General features: G+C 40.5%; 2 protein-coding genes across 8 annotated transcripts in view; both read left to right on the forward strand.

Moving 5' to 3' along the window:
* The window catches only part of SYNJ1 (synaptojanin 1), an 89,650-nt gene extending 85,496 nt beyond the window's left edge, over positions 1-4,154 (forward strand). For 5 of the 7 annotated variants that reach the window (XM_008584090.1, XM_008584086.1, XM_008584092.1 and 2 more), the window contains one exon: positions 1,116-4,154. Coding sequence is in view for 3 of the 7 variants with exons in the window: in XM_008584086.1 (XP_008582308.1) it covers positions 1,116-1,925 (810 nt within the window). In the remaining 4 variants the exon portion in view is untranslated. The remainder of the gene's footprint in view (positions 1-1,115) is intronic. The other 2 variants (XM_008584091.1, XM_008584089.1) reach the window with 2 other exon arrangements.
* Positions 4,155-8,359: 4,205 nt separating this feature from the next.
* On the forward strand, positions 8,360-18,022 carry LOC103599900 (chromosome unknown open reading frame, human C21orf59). The gene is made up of 7 exons (XM_008584093.1): positions 8,360-8,913; positions 11,117-11,284; positions 12,886-12,953; positions 15,407-15,565; positions 16,418-16,549; positions 17,324-17,419; positions 17,710-18,022. The coding sequence occupies exons 1-7, from the start codon at positions 8,775-8,777 to the stop codon at positions 17,818-17,820; spliced, it is 873 nt and encodes a 290-aa protein (XP_008582315.1). The 5' UTR covers positions 8,360-8,774; the 3' UTR covers positions 17,821-18,022.
* Positions 18,023-18,242: the final 220 nt, after the last annotated feature.

The raw sequence follows: 18,242 nt of genomic DNA on the forward strand, positions 1-18,242 counted from the left end.
GCAAAAAAAAAAAAAAAAAAAAAAAAAAAAGAATTTTAGAGTTGTGTGGTTTTTTTTTTTTTTTAAATTAATAATGAAATTCCTACGGAGCTAATTTGTTCATGAGGCCAGGATCATAGTTCTTTTTCCCATCAGAACAGTTGGCTTTGCTCAGTCCCATGGCTGTGCCCCATTCCAATCAGCTTCTTTGTGAACTAGGCACAAAGGGATTCAGGGAAAGAGTGGAAAATTTTTATGGCTGTAAAGTAATTCCAAACAGTCCTCCTAATAACAGTTCATGGACAACTCTGTCACATAGAAAGGACCGTGCACCACTCTGAGCACAGCTTCATTTTGGTTTTAGAATTAATATACCAAATAGAAAATTGGATTTTTTTTCCCCTGGTTTTAAACAGTTCTTGCATTTGGTTAATAATAGTTTATCTATTTTGGAACATTTCAAAATGAGGAAGATCAGTTAAGGAAAGTTGTCACATTATTCAAAGAGTTTATTGTACAAAAGATAACTTACATTAAAGGGTGAAGAACTCTTTGAAAATCTATTTTTTGAAGTAGAAAAGGAAAGATGCAGTCTTTAACAGTCTTCAGCTTATGAATACAAATATCCTAATAAAATTAATTTTTATCTGTAAAATTGAATTTCCATAGTAACATCAATTTTAAATGAAAATATATTTTAAAAAACAGTGAAACCACATCATCATCATACATTGGTGTTGGAAGTTTATATAGATTTAGTATAAATTCTGAATATGGGTTTCTTAAGCTCATGTTAAAATTTGACAGAATGAGGCATGAACAAATTTGTTAATTCTGTGCAGTTCTCCTTACCATCTCAAAACTTGCATGAATGAAGTAAGTTCTATATAATGTCTTTGGGATTTAAAAAATGGATTTAATAAAAGGATTTACTTAGTAAGGAGCTTTTAAAAAAAATATGATTTTAGCTGTTTCATCTTACTTAAACCACCAGAGTAACAAACTACACAAAGCTGCTTTTTAGTTTCTCAATTTGTGTACTTCCCCGGAAAAAGGAAGAATAATTGAGACAGGAAGAATAGGGGCTAGTAAGAGTAAATATAAACTTATTATTCAGTGTTCTCTTTCTTCTCCAGGTAAAAGCAAATGGAGTCTCTGGTGTCGATCAAGAATCACCATTAAAGAGTGACCCATTTGAAGATCTGTCACTTAATCTGCTTGCTGTATCAAAGGCTCAGCTATCTGTTCAAATGTCACCTGTTCTAACCCCAGACCCAAAGAGGTTGATTCAGTTGCCTTCTGCAACACAAAGTCATGTTAATACTTTGAATTCTATAAGTTGCATGCCAACAATGCCTCCAATTCCAGCCCGGAGTAAATCCCAGGAAAATATGCGAAGTTCTCCAAACCCATTTATTGGCTTGACCAGCACAAAACCTTTCACTGATAGGACTGCTGTTCCTGGAAACCCATTTCGAGCCGAGTCTCCAGAATCAGAGGCAACTTCATGGTTCTCCCAAGCAGAGCCTGTTACTGACAGTCCTTTCCCTTCTCTGAAGCCTCTTGGTCATAATAAAAGCAAGCCTTCATCTTCATTCGATGGCCTTAAGGACAGTTTTGATCTGCAGGGCCAGTCTACAGTAAAAATTAGCAACCCAAAAGGTTGGGTAACCTTTGAGGAAGAAGAGGACTTTTATGTGAAAGAGAAGTCAAAGTCAGCTTGTCCAAACTTACTGGCTAATCAGTCAAGTTTGTTTTCTGGCTCTGACGTGACATTTGAAGATGACTGGAAAAAAGGTACAAATGTTTCTTTCTGTGTGTTGCCATCAAGAAGACCCCCTCCACCTCCTGTCCCTCTGCTCTCAACTGGCACCAGCCCTCCAGTAGATCCTTCCACAGCCTCGGCATCTAAGACATCGCCCACACTAGACTTTACAGAAAGATAATGTTATACGATAGAAAACATTTTTTTTAGTTTTGGCATGGTCAGCCAAAAGAATTGGGCATTAGTTATTCATTATGTGCAATAAGCAATTGTTACAAGCACTGATATCTTCATAAAATACCACTGTTTGATGTGTACAAAGTTGGAATATGTGCATATTGGAAATAAGGAAAAATCCTTCTCTGTTAACTGGAAAAAAATCCTTCTCTGTTTTGGTGTGTTTCTCTTTGGATTAATAGGAGACAGTATTAGCCATAAAAAGTGCTTAAAATTACTTTAGAAAATAGTCCTCATTCAGCAATTCTTCGTCAGTCTTCTCTGAAGAATCTCAAAAAGCCCACACAACTTTTAGCTGACATTACTGCCAGCCCTTTCATACTTGTTAACAATTGGTATTTATGAGTATTTACCAAAGAGCTGCCAAAGTTATAGAGAAACCGAGTTTTGAAAGGCATTGCTTTAAAAAAGGTTTATGTGTGTGTGTATACATACACACACACACACATATATATGCATATGTATACATTTACACATTTTATAAAACTCAGAATTTAAATTCTAGGATATGACTCAGACCAAATTTTACCTGAAAGTTCCAACAAAGTCTATTTTTCAGTATCTCATTATCAAAAAGATGGCTACAGATGTGATTTGGACATTTTATTAATTTTTTCCCCCAAACTAGAATAATCTCACTATATAAACCAGAATATTCTACTCTTCTATACCCAACCCCTTCAAATATATACAACCTTGTTACTTTCCACTCTAGCATCTCCATATGCTTTTCTCTGGGAGGAGGTTCTTGCAGCTGGAAGCAGCATATTTTGTGGTCGTTGTCATGTGGAAAGACACTCTATAGACCTCAAATGGAAGGTACATATCTCCGAGTTCAATGAGAAATAATAGAGCCAAATGTATACTCTTCTCTATATACAATAAGGTATATGTTGCCCATTTCCCTCCCACACTTTTCTATTTGCTGCTTTTGCTCTGGATGTTTGCTTTTAGCAGGGAAAGCAGCTGTCCTCAGAGTGCTTTGAATTAGGGATATACCCAGTGTATGTTCTCTTCCCCCTTAAGAGGCTATAGAACACATCTTTGATGCTGCTTTAAGTTTTTAGAGGCTATACCTCAAATTAGGTGTGGATTTTGTCTCCTGCACTGCCAATAAGCAACTGTTCCTGCTTTTATTAATTTTATGAAGTACACAGAATTTTTACAGAATGTAGTATTTTGATATCATTAGGTAAACCAATCAGAAAACTCCTTGAGCGATAGTTTTGTTATCAGTTTAAGTTAAAATCATCTTTACCCTTTAAGACTTAAATTAATGTTCCTTTTATATAAAGAGTCATATATGTCCACCTAAATTCTTATGTCCACATATAACCTTTAAAGATGTGCATTGGAGGAATATCAGAAAATAGAGTTCATAGCTAATAGTATGTAAAATGTAAAAGCACAGCAAACTGCATTGCACTTACAACATAAAGTAAATCTATTAGCAAAAAAGCACTTTTCTAAATGCTCAAATGTTATCAAAATACTATATTTACAGAAGTAATCCTCTCTGCTAACAGCCAGGATTTGCTGTTAGAATAACTCTTGTGGGTTTTATATTGTGCTTTTCAGAGGTTCTAATCATTTCAGCAGTAGTATCTTTTAAACGGCAGTATTACTATAAGCAGTGTGCTTCAAAATGTGAATTAACTTGTTGAAACTGTGGCTTTAACATCTATATGATTAGTGTATATAGTATTTGCTCTCCATTAACAAAATAATTCATTGTACGGTAAACTTCACTAGTGCAAATTGCAGTTCTGTGAGCAAGAACTATTGAGTATAAACTACTGTCTAAAATATACATAGCAGCAGCTCAGCCTTTATCACGAAAACTATATTTGGCAAGTTGCTGAAAATGCACAAAGTTACGAAAGCTAAAGGTATGCTGCAGATAACTAGCCATTGTTCTGTGTATTATTAAATATATACCAGTTCTGTTAAAAGCAGAGCACAAGACACTAAGGATCTCTTTGTGAATTCTTTATTCTCTATAGTAGATTGCTGTTTATATGGAAGAATTTTATTGCTTATGTGGCATACAGTATTTATAACTATATACTTTATAGAAGTACAGTTTTAAAGTCAGTGGTATACAGACACTCTGTACATATCCTGTGAAATGTGCTGGTACAAGAAATAAATATACCCGTCTTTACCATGCTGACTTCTTTGTTCAAAAGGGAAGAATTTTTCTCAGCTATTTCTCTTGTACTTTACATATACAAGTTAATGACATTTGTGGAAAATATTCTTATTGCCAAATCAAGTATTTTAATGCAAGACCTTATTTTCATTTATTTTATTTCTCCATATAATGCTTACTCTAAACATAAGAAGAAAGATTTTCTGAGATTACTAATCATTAAGAAGCCCATGCACTTATTCCATAAGAGAGGCCCTCATTCAAAATCTTGCTGGCTTGAAAATAACACATAAAGCATGAATGATGATTTTCTGACCCTTAGCAGAAGAAACAACTGGGGGCAGAGGGGAATTAGGACATGAACAGCCAGACAAAAAAAGGAGACTAGCTTAAAATCAAAACCAAAAAAACCCAGTTTCTATGAGTATTGCATTTTTTTAGTCATATATGATTGATGTTCAGAATAATAACCTTGATTCTTAAATAGTCGAATTATGTTCATTAACCTTTTAAGAAATTACAGATACAGAATAGACTTTTTAAAAAACTTATTAAATATAATTTTAGATTTATGTGCAGTCATAAGCAATAATACAGAAAAATCCTAAGTACGCTTTACCCAGTTTACCCCAGGGGTAACATCTTGCAAAACTGTAGTAAGATAGCACAACCAGGACATTAACATTGATATGGAACATTTCCATCACCACAGGATCGCTCATGTTGCCCTCTGCCCACTCACCTCCCATCCCATCCCCCTTTCCCCTATCCTTAACCTCTGGCAAACACTAAACTGTTTGCCATTCCTATAATTTTGTCACTTCAAGAATGTTATGTAAATGAGATCATATGGTATGTAACCTTTTGGGATTGGCTGTTTTCACTCAGCATAATTCTCTGGAGATTCATCTAGGTTGTATGTATCAATAGCTTGTTCCTTTTTATTTCTGAATATTATTCCATCGTATAGATATGCTACAGTTTATTTAACTGTACACCCATTGAAGGATACCTGAGTTGTTTCCAGTTATAGGCTACTACAAATAAAGCTGCTGTGAACATAAGTTTTCATTTCTCTGGGATAATGCCCAGGAGTGCAATTGCTTGGTCATGTGGTGGTCATGTGGTAATGGCATGCTTCAGTTTTTTAAAAACTGCCAAACTGTTGTCCAGAGTGCCTACCATTTTACCTTCCCATCAGAGATGTATGAATGATCCAGTTTCTTTGTATTCTTGCCCTCATTTGCTGTTGCCACCATTTTTTAATTTAGCCATTCATTGAATGAAATGAATGATACAGTGGATATTTCCTTATGGTTTTAATTTGCATTTCCCTAATAGCTAATGATGTTGAACATCTTTTCAAGTGCTGATTTGCCATCTTATATCTTACACAGTGAAATGTCTGGGTTTGGGGTTTGTTTTTTTGTTTTGGCTATTTCTTTTTTTTTTTTTTTTAAGATGACCAGTAAGGGGATCTTAATCCTTGGCTTGGTGTTGTCAGCACCACGCTCTCCCATGTGAGTTAACTGGCCGTCCCTATATAGGGATCCGAACCTGTGGCCTTGGTGTTATCAGCACCACACCCTCCCAAGTGAGCCATGGGCCAGCCCCTTGACTTTTCTAAGTCAATTGTTTTTATAATGTTGAGTGTTAAGCGTTCTTTATATACTATAGGTACTACTCATCCTTTGTTAGATATGTGGTTTGCAAATATTTCTCCACTTATGTAGCTTACTTTTCATCCTTTTCACATGATCAGCGCTGCAGGTCCAGAAACTACAGCAAGGGTGATTGACATATGATAACCAAACTCACAAAAAACCATTGTATAAATCAAAACACCAATTTATTAATGTTAGAAAAACAAGTCTGACGTTTAAAAGATTAGCAAACATGGAGAAATGGGAACTTATACACTGTTGGTAAGAAGGTAAATTGGCACATCAACTCTAGAGAGCAAAGGTCAAGTTCATATGCCTATCAACAAAAAATTTGACTTCTAGAGGAATAATGTATGTGGGGTATGAGATGCCTTGTTTGTAATGGTGAAAACTAGAAATACACTAAATGTCAACAGGGGAATGGAGTGGCATAGTCATATAGTAGAATAGTATAAAGCAGTGAAAATAAGTGAATGAAAACAACCTATCAGTGAATAAATATCATTGTGGAGCCATAAGGCAAGTTACAAAATAACAGTAAGACACCATTTATGTAAACTTAAAATATGCAAAACAATTTATTCTTTAGGGATACATACATGTGTTAATGGTTTGAAATGTGCAATGGGAATTATAAACACAATTCAGGACAACAGTTTGCTTCTGGCGAACGGGAAGAAGGGAAATGGGATCAGAGAGGAATATGTGGAAATTTTAACTGTATCTATAGCGTGTTAGGACTTAAAAAAAAGTCAATATTGAGTAAAATTTACTCTTCCTCCCTGGCTGCCTGATATCCACAGTCATCATGAATGACCCATAAATTATTCAGACCATAAGTTTATCACTGATGGATTGCTTGAACGATACAAGAGCTCTTGAGATGCACTTCATCCTAGAAAGGCAACGGTACCTAAAATACTCAGAGAAAACTAGCCAAAAGGCATGAGACCACACCGAAAGTCATCTTTGTCTTTGAATTCAAAACCCACTTGGGTGGTGGCAAGACAACAGGCTTTGGCTTAAGATTTATGATTGCTTAAACCACGCTGAAAAAAAGCTAAACACAGATTTGTGTGACCTGTAAGAAAAGGACCTTAAGAAACACTGAGAGGAATGCAGTAACAATATAGTTACGAGAACTACAAATATCAGTGCTGAGAAAGGTTAAAGAGAGTGCAAGGGCTTGAGCTGTGATTTTCCACCAGATGATAAATTACGTATTTTAAAAAAACTAGTCAGTACATGGTTTATTCAACAATTTTCTATACTTATTAATATTAAAAATAATATCCAGAGACTGTAATACATGAGTTTGTGGACAAGTGGTTCTCTCTACCTGGAAGGTTATACTGTAAACCAAATTTTAAAAGAAGTTGGCTTGATGAGTACGGAATTGTATTCAGAAGAAATGGGGATGACCTTATGTCAGTAGTCAGGAGAAAAAAGAACATAGAAGCCCTTTTCTCTCTCTGGGGAGATAGACGTTTGCTAATCATACCAATACTGCCTGTTCCAGAGTCTGGGTGATTCCTGCCTCAGCACTACTAAAGATACTAGAGACACAGTTCTCCCCTCTCCCTGGGCTCCATCACCCTTCTATCCAATATCAATCATCAGTCTTCATTTTTTTAAGCCCTGGATTGGCTTTGGCAATTTCCGCACCTAAAGTTACACACTTTCCCTACCACACTCCGCCCCACTCTCCTGGATGCAGTTCCTATGGGGAGACCAAAGTTCCAAAGTTTCAGGAACACGAAGATGTGGGTGCTTGTAATATTCAAATCAGTATATATTCGACAGCACTGGCCCCTTGGAAGAACAAAGACATAACCACGGGTAGAGGCTTTGCACTACTTCGCTTTGTTACCAAGAACTCAATACAAATGTTACCCACCCCTTAAGTCGTTCCCTGACCATCCAACCTAAATAGCCAATTACCCTGTTTAGTTTTCTTTATACTTATCTTTGTATTGACCTTGTCCATTTACTTTTGTTTTCTCTTTGTCACACTAAAGCATAAGCTCCATGAGAGCAGTGACTTTGGACTCGCCGCTGTGTCACGGGGTGCCTGGAATAAACAGCGCCTGACCCCGATTGCCTTTCGGTAAGTATGTGCCGGACGATGGCTGAACGGATACTCTGAAAAGAATCGCGCTGGCAGCAGCCGCCTGAGCTACCATAGGTATGCAAATCCGAATCAGCCTGCACAAAGAAGGGCGCGCAAGCGGCCTGGTCCTCAGTCCTGAAAACCAGACCAGCGCGCACGTTGTGAAACAGCGACCCCAGAGTTGGCCTCCTGCAAACTTCTCCAGACCGGAAGCAGAGAAGGGGGGTTCAGGAAGTGGAGATTGCGGGCGTCGAAAAGGACGCTGGGATTAGGAGCGGCTGTCGAGAGGCAGCTGTGGAACTTGGGGCCTGTGGTGTCCACCACCCCACCCACTCCCAACACAGCAGCCCTTCCCTTCAGCCCACCCACCCCCCCGGGGTGGAATCTCGTGCCTCCCTCGAGTCGATTGGGCGCTCCGCGCTTCTGACCTGCGGCTTGCTCTGTGTTTGAGAGTTGTCTGGACAACAGCCACTTCCGGGGGCGGGGCTCATCGAATGCTCTCTGCCGGTGCGGCCTGGATCAGCGGCCGTCCCAGACTGGGGACTGTGGACCCGGCAGCAGCTACTTAACGGGAGTGGACTGCGGGGTCTCCGCGCACTCCAGCTCCCCCACCCTCAGGCGCTGATCTAGAGCGGCGGCCCGGCTCTATGTTTAATTGTTGCTCCTGGCGACAGCCACTTCCGGGAGCGAGTGCCGTTTCCCTTCCGCTGCGCGGGCGCCCGAGCCTCGGATTTCGGTCTCCAAGCAGCGGTTAGTGCGTTGTAGCCGTTCGCCGCTCCGGCTGAAGTCGGCCGGCCGGGCCCGTGGGCCGCGCATCTCGGGCCTTCATAGCCTCCCCAACGCCTCGGAGGGGCCTCCGGGGCCGCCATGGTTCTGCTGCACGTGAAGCGGGGCGACGAGAGCCAGTTTCTGCTGCAGGCGCCGGGGAGCACCGAGCTGGAGGAGCTTACGGTGCAGGTGACCCGGGTCTACAACGGGCGGCTCAAGGTGCAGCGCCTCTGCTCAGGTGCGGCCCGGCGGGCACGGCGAGTCTGTGGTCCCGCACCACGCAGCCCGAGGCAGGGACGGAGGGAGATAGCAGGACCTGCGAGGCTTTCTCGGGCAGCGGGGGCGAGGGATCAAGCTTGTGGAGATGTGCAAAGATTTGCAGCAAGCGGAGTTGAAATGGGACATCGGAGATGGATAAAAACCGGAGAGCGTAGGGCAAGTCTGGCACCCCCGGCTCGGAGGTGGGCACGGGAAGAGGCCAAGTGTACCAGGTGTCTTGGAGCCAGGATTTGGGGTGCCGTAAGTGCAGAGGGAGTGGGTGGAGAGGAAGGAGGCCCTCGGAGGGAGCCAAAGGCTCGCTGCAGAGCAGACGCGGTGCAGTTAAACAAGCGTCAGGGGTGGGGTGATAACTGTGTGGGCTTTCAAAGGTGAATTTCCTATTTGAGGCTCCTGAGGTAAAGCAGTTCCTGGTGGTGAGCCCCTCGCTTTGGGACAGCCTTTCAAAGGTGAGAAGATAAAGAGAAAGCCTCAGTGTTCTTTTCCCTGTCTCACCGGTGCGGTCACCCGCCGAATACCCTCAAGAGCACCGCTGTCCAGTAGGACTTTACGCAACGTGAAATCGTCCCGATTTGTGCTGTCCTCATGTGGCCATTGAGCATTTGAAATGTGGCTAGTGGGACCGAGGAACTGAATTTTTAAATTTTATTTCAGTTCAATTAATTTAAATTTAAACAAGCACGTGAAGTTGAAGTGAAGATACTCCAGGTGTGGTCTAGGATGTTATTGTTTTTCTATATATTTAATATTTACATAACTATGTATAGTAAGTAAACTTATTTACTTATGTGATTTATTAAATTACATAAATTAAATACGTGATTTGTGCACTGGGGAGAACTTCTTAAAGGTCATGGTGTCTTCATGGAATATATGTATAGTTTCTTAATTAAACTTACTCCTTCCAAAACAAGCTCAATATTAAATGTTATTTTAAAATTAAAGCATTTAAGGAGAAAACAAACTCAACTCTTTCTATGACATAAGTTGAAAATGTGCTGAATTTAAGAGTCATGTTAGTGAACTTGGAATCAGTCCATCAATTTATTCTACAGTCACCCGTCTTAACTGTCACTCAGGCAGGCACCAGTGCACCGCCTTAGGAAGACAAGGATGAGTAAGGCAGCCCCTTGTACCCCAGTTGCTTAGAGTCTGGTGAGGGAGAGAGACAATGAGCATGCCATTCATTTACACCATAGTTTCATAGTATTGTATTATTGCAGGTCACATGGTGTCTTCACACAATGTTATGGGAACACCTAGATCCATGTGCCTCCTTCACAAGAAGGAAGGGAGGGAGGAAGGAGAGAAGGGGAGGGATAAAGGAAGGAAAGCAATTTTGTAATGTTAGAATGTGGTTTGGGGATGCATATATATGGATTAGGAAAAATATGAAGCTGTGCATTTGAACAGTGAACATGGTCTACGGCCAACCACCCAGAACGCGCCCAATCTCATCTGAATAGTGAACATGATACTAGAAAACCAAGGCCCTTTTCCTCTCTCTCCTACTTTCAAGGGGTTCGAGCTGCCTTAAATTCTCTCCACTGACTTATATAAATTATTTATGAAGTATCTAAGTTTTATATAAGGTATTAGCTGTGTCATCTGAGCAAGCGTCAGATGGTACAGCTGTAAATCAAGGAAGATGAGGATGTTAATAACTGTCTTGTCTATCTCATGAGGTTAAATTAAACAAAAAAGGCTAGCCAGTTAGCTCAGTTGGTTACAGTGTGATGCTGATAACACCAAGGTCCAGGTGCCAAAATTAATTAAGTAAATGAGATAATCTATGTAAACACACTTAGGAAACTGTAAAGCCCCATATGAATATGTATTCAAGCTTTAAATGAAAATTAACTTTCTACCTCCTGAGTTCCAGGAAGCACAACATAGCACAGAGATTAGAGCACAGAATCTGAACCAGACTGCCTGAGATCAGGGGCAAGTTCCTAAGCTCTCTGTGCTTCTGTCATCAAGGACTATTTGTCAAGGGTCAAGGACAGGTCTCGGCACATAGTGAGTGGTATATAAATGTTTGTTAAATAAAACAGTGAGCCAGATGGGCAAGACCCCTGCCTCTTGGGAGCTTACATTCCAGTGGGATATAAGGTGTTATGGTGGTGATTGTCATACATGTTTTTTAATTCTCCATTATTTTTAAGAAATGGAAGAATTAGCAGAACACGGCGTATTTCTCCCGCCTAATATGCAAGGACTGACTGATGACCAGATTGAAGAACTGAAATTAAAGGATGAATGGGGTGGAAAATGTGTACCCAGTGGGGGTTCAGTTTTTAAAAAGGATGATATTGGACGAAGGAATGGGCAAGGTAATGGAGCATTTCTCTTCTATGTGCATGCCTGAATATACCAATAAGTATGAAAGTGATTCCTTCAATTAAAAAATTGACCTCAACGTTTCTATACAAACTTATGAAATACTGCACTATACAGTTCCTTGTGGTAAAACTAATCTACAGTGACCTAGGTGGGTAAAGGAAGATTGTGGATTCTTGGTTTAAGTTGCAGCTAGCTTTTAAGCATATTAGATGAACCATATGAAATGACGATTTCTGTAGGTCAAAAATGGTGGAGTATTGGCAATTTCGTATGGTTCAACCTAGTAGTTTTTGGCAGACATTCATTGGAAATGTATAGAAGGTTGTGTTTTGTTATGGTTTGCAGATGTTGGGGTTTCTTTAGAGACTGAAAGAAACATGTGGTTGTCAGCACAGGAGTCTCTATTTGAGTCAAGGACATGCTTCTCTCTGGGGCAAAACACTTTAGTACATGATGGAACGCTCAAGAAATTCTTCCTTCAGTAGATGTTTGATCAAGTGAAATTGAAAGGAAAAAAGGACAATAATCTTTTTTGCTAGCTTATTCCCTTTTAACCTACATAAAAAGCTCCATTTAAAAAACTATAATTGATCATTTAAGAAATACCTACTTATCTACTATGTTCCTAAAAACACTGTGTAGAAGCAGAAGAAATACAAAATGGTATCCCTGTAAGGGCTTTACAAGCTCAAAAATATATATACACATATATATGTTTTAATATTGGGAATAATAGGAATTCCTAATATTATTTCCTTTGAATTTTAACCTGGAAAATGATTGATTATCTTTTACATCTTTTCGTACCTAAACTCATTCTCAATCTGGAGAGATTCTTTGCTTTTCAGAAGGAATTACATTACTGAAAAAAAAAATATCTTTTAAGAACCAGTTAACAGTTTATTATTCATTTTTAAACCAATATTGTCTTATATTAACCATTTCTATTCTAATAAAGTTTTTTATTTATAGCATTTTCAGTGTCTGATTAATACTGTTATTTATTAATATACGGTTTGAACTTGCCCGATCTTCCCTAAATTTGGACATTCCATCTCCATTGTTATTGCTTCTAAACTTTCAAGTTATAATTTTTTTTTCTTGTTTAGGGGTCAGCAAATTAGGGGCCAAATTCAGACAGCTGCCTATTTTTGTAAATAAAGTTTTGTTGGCATGCAGCCACTCTGTTTGTTTAAGTATTGTCTGTGGCTGCTTTTGTGTTGCCATGGCGGAACTGAGTAGCTGCACCCACGACCGTGTAGCCTGCAAAGCCTAAAATATTTACTATCTGGCCCTTTGCAGAAAAAGTGTGCCAACCCCATCTACCCAATGACATGTATTCCTGTTCTTTGTAGCTTTTGCCACTATGCAGAAAGCACACTCCGGGTTTCTGCTATAGCGAAGAGATCTTCACCTGATTTCCCATTGCCAAGGCTCTTGGCATCTCTCACCGAAATTCCACACTTGCAATTCTCTCACTTCATGTACTCCCTGACTCAGACAGAAGGGGCTGGGATATTGAAGAAGAGTTTTAGAGAGGCTGTATATTTGATGGCTGATTCTCTCCCTCTCTTCTTTTTTATTTTTATAGCACCAAATGAAAAAATGAAGCAAGTTTTAAAGAAGACTATAGAAGAAGCCAAAGCAATAATATCCAAGGTTAGCTTTTTAAAATGATGCTCTTAAGTTTGTCTTTTGATTCCAGAGTTATCTGTCGAGCAACCTTTTCATTTCTTCTCTTTTCTTTTAAAGCCTTACAGAGGCAAAGGAAAGAAGCATGTTTAGTTAGGGTGGGCCCTTGCTTTTCCTTTTTGTTATTGTGACAGTTACCCTGAATCCTCCCAGTTCCTATATGGCAGACAAAAATTTTTGTTGGCTGGTGTAAATAGAGATTTATATATAATACAAATGTGAATTGATGCATATTAATTTTGTTTCTTTTACCTTTTTGAAGAACTTAAGAAAGATACATAGGGGAAATTTGAATATTGTAGCCATAGAGTAGCTCTACAGATACTTGATTGACATAATGTGTTATATATAAATTTTCTATAATTGTCTTAAGGAGAAGCATAAACTATACCACTGATAGGTAGATAATGTGCATATTGGAGGAAAAGAACTTAGGGATATTTAAAGAAGTGTCATTTTGTCTGTTGCCTTTATTTACATGTTGGTGATATTGGTTGCTACTGCCCTCATCTCCAGGTCTTCTCACTTGATAACTGCTTTTTCTTCTGTTCTCCCCGATTCACTCAGCAAAATTGTAATTTCTTTGTTTTTGGTGGCTGGCCGGTATGGGGATCCGAACCTGTGACCTTGATGGTCCAAGGCTCTGCTCTAACTCACTGAGCTAGTTGGCTGCCCAAAACTGTTACTTCTAAACCAACATTTCCCAAACTCATTGAGCTCTTAACTCATCTTTCAAGACCTTCAGGAAAGGCTGCCCCTCCATGTCTGTTAATATAGTAAAGGCTCTGTGAAGTCTTACAGGAAAGGTCTTGGTTCAATCCAATGTTTGCAAAATGCATTTGACCGCAGAGCCGTTTTAAAAAGTAATAATAATAATTACTAACATCTGAGCAGATCGCACATCTGAGAGCATGGTAAGAAAACTGCGGCCCGGGCATTGTGCCGGCACCCTTTGCCCTACCACTTTCTTCTGTGGCAATACCCATCTGTGTCACTTCCCCCGTGTGTTTATCAAGTACTTTATCCTTGGCCCTCTTCTTCTCTGGCATTTTATCTACTCTGCCAAATGCGAATTCTACCCCTCTGCAGATAACTCTCAAACTTCTGTCCTCTACCCCGACATCTTCCTTAACTGAGTTTCTGGCTAGTTCCAAGATGGTTCTATCTGCATGTACAGACACACTTCAAAGTCACGTTTTCTGCAACTGAAATTGTTTCCTCACTCCCCTCCTTCTGTAGTATGTACCTAAGAATAAGCACATCCTACAAGGTTTTCTGTTTCTATTAACAGAACAACCAGTGTCTCTCTTACACAGGCTGTGATCCTCAGCGTCATCTGTAGCACTTCTATCTTCGTCACTCATGCTTTAAGTTCAGTCCTGTACTATCTGCTCTCATGATGCCTCTTAAATATGCCTCCTTCTTTCATTTCCACAGCTACCACTTTATTTAAAGTTTCCTCTATAGCCTTTTGCATTCTGACACCAACTGGGTGCCCTGTAATTCAATTCAACTGTTACACTAACTAGCTGAAGTTAGCATCAGATACCACAAGTTGAAGGGCAAAGTCACCAAGGGCTTGGTCTTTCTGGCATGGCCAACCCCTTCATTGAAACTATCTAAAGGCTGAACATAGGTTACCTTGTTGACACAAACCCAGGTATGGTAAAATGGGGCTCATAATAAATAACAAAAGGCAATCTTATCATTCAGGAAATTCTGAGGGTTTTTGAAGCTCTTTGCTAGTAACTGGGACAAAGACCAGATACATTCTTCATCGCACCACACCTCTCCTCTGCACTCTTCAGAGCCTACTAACTGGTCTCCCTCCAACTAGGGTCATTCTACACCCACTGCGAGATTAATCTCCCACCATTATCACTCCTTCCTAGAGAAGTCCGTAGCTGCCCATCTCCCAGCAGAGTAAATGCAAACAAACTCCTCAGCCTGGCCTTCATGGCCACTCAAAAAAGAACTCCAGCCCACCCCTCTCCTTCCTGTCCCAAGCCAAGGGGGCTGTCACCTGCTTTTCTTTGCTCTGCTTGTCCTGAAGCACCCTGCTTCCATCTCCACCTTTCAATCTGCTCATGTTTTAAGGCCCACCTGAGCTGCCTTCCCTTTCTGCAGTATTCCTGCTCCTCTCTCCCATCTGTGCCGCTTGATTTGGGTTCTTTCCCCTTTGAGCTCTCTGTGCACTTCACTGCACTCTCTCAGGGCTACTCGTAGTCTGTTTTATAGTATAGGCCGTGGCATACATGGCTTAGCCCCTGAATTAGATGGTGGTCACATTGGGAGCAAGAATTGTTCGATTCCTTTTTGTTACTCTGGCAGTGTCTGGCAAGGGTCTTGTGCAAAAACTTGATCGATATTTATTGAATTAATTAGCCACGTTGTAGATCATAATGCCTGTGTGCTTTCAGAAACAAGTGGAAGCCAGTGTCTGTGTTACGATGGAGATGGTGAAAGATGCCTTGGACCAGCTTCGAGGTGCAGTGATGATTGTTTATCCCATGGGGTTACCACCATACGACCCCATCCGGATGGAATTTGAAAATAAAGAGGACTTGTCAGGAACTCAGGTAGATGGTTCTTAGGCACTCTCAAAATGAGTTCATGTCCCCACAGAGGGCAGAAGTCCTTCAGATTTGACTCTTCTCTCATAGATGTTGTTTTTTTGCTTCATGCACTGCTTTCCGTCTTCGCTGCACCATGCTTCCAAGCAGGGTTCTGAATTCCAGAGGACCCCGAGAGTGTGGTGCTCATACTTGATGGGTTTGGCCCACGTATAGAGAGGCAGCCTTACCCTGTGCTTCATGGTATTTTCTCACTCTTGTATTACATTTTGCTTAGCTTTTCTCATGTATTCCTTATCCTTTCAGACAGTGTATATTTCTCTAAGCCACCTTAAATAGGTGGTAGATGCAGAGGCAAACAAATAGCCCCTCCATGACTCTTTAAAAACACACGAGGGGGCCGGCCCATGGCTCACTTGGGAGAGCGTGGCATGGTGCTGACAACACCAAGTCAAGGGTTAAGATCCCCTTACCGGTCATCTTTTAAAAATAAATAAATAAATAAAAACGCACAAGGATTCTAGTGTTCTTCCCTGGTGGTAGCCTGCACATCTGCCTATGAGGGGACCTTACATTATGGATGAGGGTGCAAATGAAGTAGGATACTCCCCATTTTCCAGAGCAAGAAAACTGAGTCAGGCATGAGTTGAAACAACACGGATGATACTAACATCAGCAAGGACTTTAAGTGAGGTGGGGGAGGTGGGACCTCCCATGGGGCGCAGAGGGAGCACAGGGTGCTGGGAGCCTGTCCTCTGCTGGGAGGGGCCTTAGTCAGACCCTGGCTCCTGGGGAAGGGCCACATCTATGGCAGGTCTTGATAGGCTTCTGAAAGCTGGTTCTTACCATTGGCCCCAGGCAGGACTCAGCATCATTAAAGAATCAGAGGCACAACTGTGGTGGGCAGCCAAGGAGTTGAGAAGAACAAAGAAGCTTTCAGACTATGTGGGGAAAAATGAGAAAACTAAAATTATTGTCAAGATTCAGCAAGTAAGTACTTTTGCTTTAACATATCAGTGTTTTTTTGTTATTTACCCTCAAACTGTTGCAAATTTACAATAAATCTGAAAGATTTTAGCTACTTGTGCAAATACTTTAATCCTGTTGGCTCAGGCTTAAACTAAAAGTATCGTTTTTATGTACATCAAACAAAAACTAGAAGAAAATATGGATTGATTAGCAGTATGTAAAGTTTGTTTTAATTTGTGGGGGAAAAGTAATGCCATGTTAATTTCAACCTAAAAATAGGGCTACAAGTAAATATGTTTCTTGAAATGAAAAACAGAGCCCAGAGCACTGATTTCAAGTTTTTTCAAACTGCTGATGCTCTAAATGAGGAGAAAGGGTTAGAGACACTTTAGGACAACATGCAGAGCTGTCTGCCTGCAAGCCTACTTTGGTTTTATGTATGCTCCTAAATCATTACTCTATAATTTTTGGGAAACAGGGTTCTGCACCATTATCTACATCCAGACCCTGTGGCTCTGAGAATCCTCCCTTCCCCGCTGGACTTGCACTGGCACCCTTGGGAATGGTCATGACAGAGGTGGCATCATGCAGCTTCTGGTCTCCATCTACCACAGGAGTCCAGAGCTGCTGAAGACCAAGACTTCCCTTGATGTTCCCTTTGGGTGATCAGACACGGATGACCTTTTTGTCTTTAGCAGTTGGCAAAGGCAGTTGTATAACATTCGCTGTAACTCCCTAGGTTGTCACTGTGAGAATGCCTTATTCCACAATTTGCTCTTGCTCTAATCTTTTCAGAGGGGACAGGGAGCTCCAGCCCGAGAACCTATCATTAGCAGTGAGGAGCAGAAGCAGCTAATGCTGTATTATCACAGAAGACAAGAGGAGCTCAAGGTACAGGGTGTTAAACCAAGCTGACACCCCCCGCGCCTTCTGCAAAGGCACTGGAATGGGTGGGGGCGGTGAGTTCTGCAGGATGCTGGGGTAGGGGCTTTCTAGAGCTTCCACCTGTCCAGGGCTGTTGGGGCCCTGCCAGGTGTCCTCCAGCATCAGACTCTGAAAGTGTCCTGCTTCTGGGAAGGCAGGGAGAGGGGAGGTTGGTCATGGATTCTTTTTCTTCAGTCTCTTTATGTGCAAAACACTTTCCTGAAATGCCTTCCTGAGCAAAACATATTTATTTCCAGAAATTGGAAGAAAATGATGACGACTCCTGTTTAAACTCTCCGTGGGCGGATAACACTGCTCTGAAAAGACATTTTCACGGGGTAAAAGACATAAAGTGGAGACCACGATGAAATTCACCAGTTGATGAAGCTTCCAAAAATGTTAGCTCACCGTTCTTTTAGGCAAAAGAATAATAATAATAAAAAGGACACCTACCACCCTCTATAAAAGATGTTAAGATTTCTAGTTTTCCTAGGTTTCTTCTAGTTTGAATTTTTTAAATAACGGTTATTTGAGGCTTTAGAGTTTAATAAATACATCTTTGAAAGAAAATGCCTAAACTATTTTTGTTTCAGGACAACTATTTAGTATTCCAGGGTTTTCTTTGATAAAATAGTAAAGACGTAATTACAAACATTTTTTTTCTTTTTTTCTTTTTTTTTTTTTTAAAGATGACCGGTAAGGGGATCTTAACCCTTGACTTGGTGTTGTCAGCACCACGCTCAGCCAGTGAGCGAACCGGCCATCCCTATGTGGGATCCGAACCCGGGGC

The sequence above is a fragment of the Galeopterus variegatus genome, unplaced genomic scaffold, assembly GCF_000696425.1.
Source record: "Galeopterus variegatus unplaced genomic scaffold, G_variegatus-3.0.2 Scaffold3144, whole genome shotgun sequence".
Taxonomy (NCBI): Eukaryota; Metazoa; Chordata; class Mammalia; order Dermoptera; family Cynocephalidae; genus Galeopterus; species Galeopterus variegatus.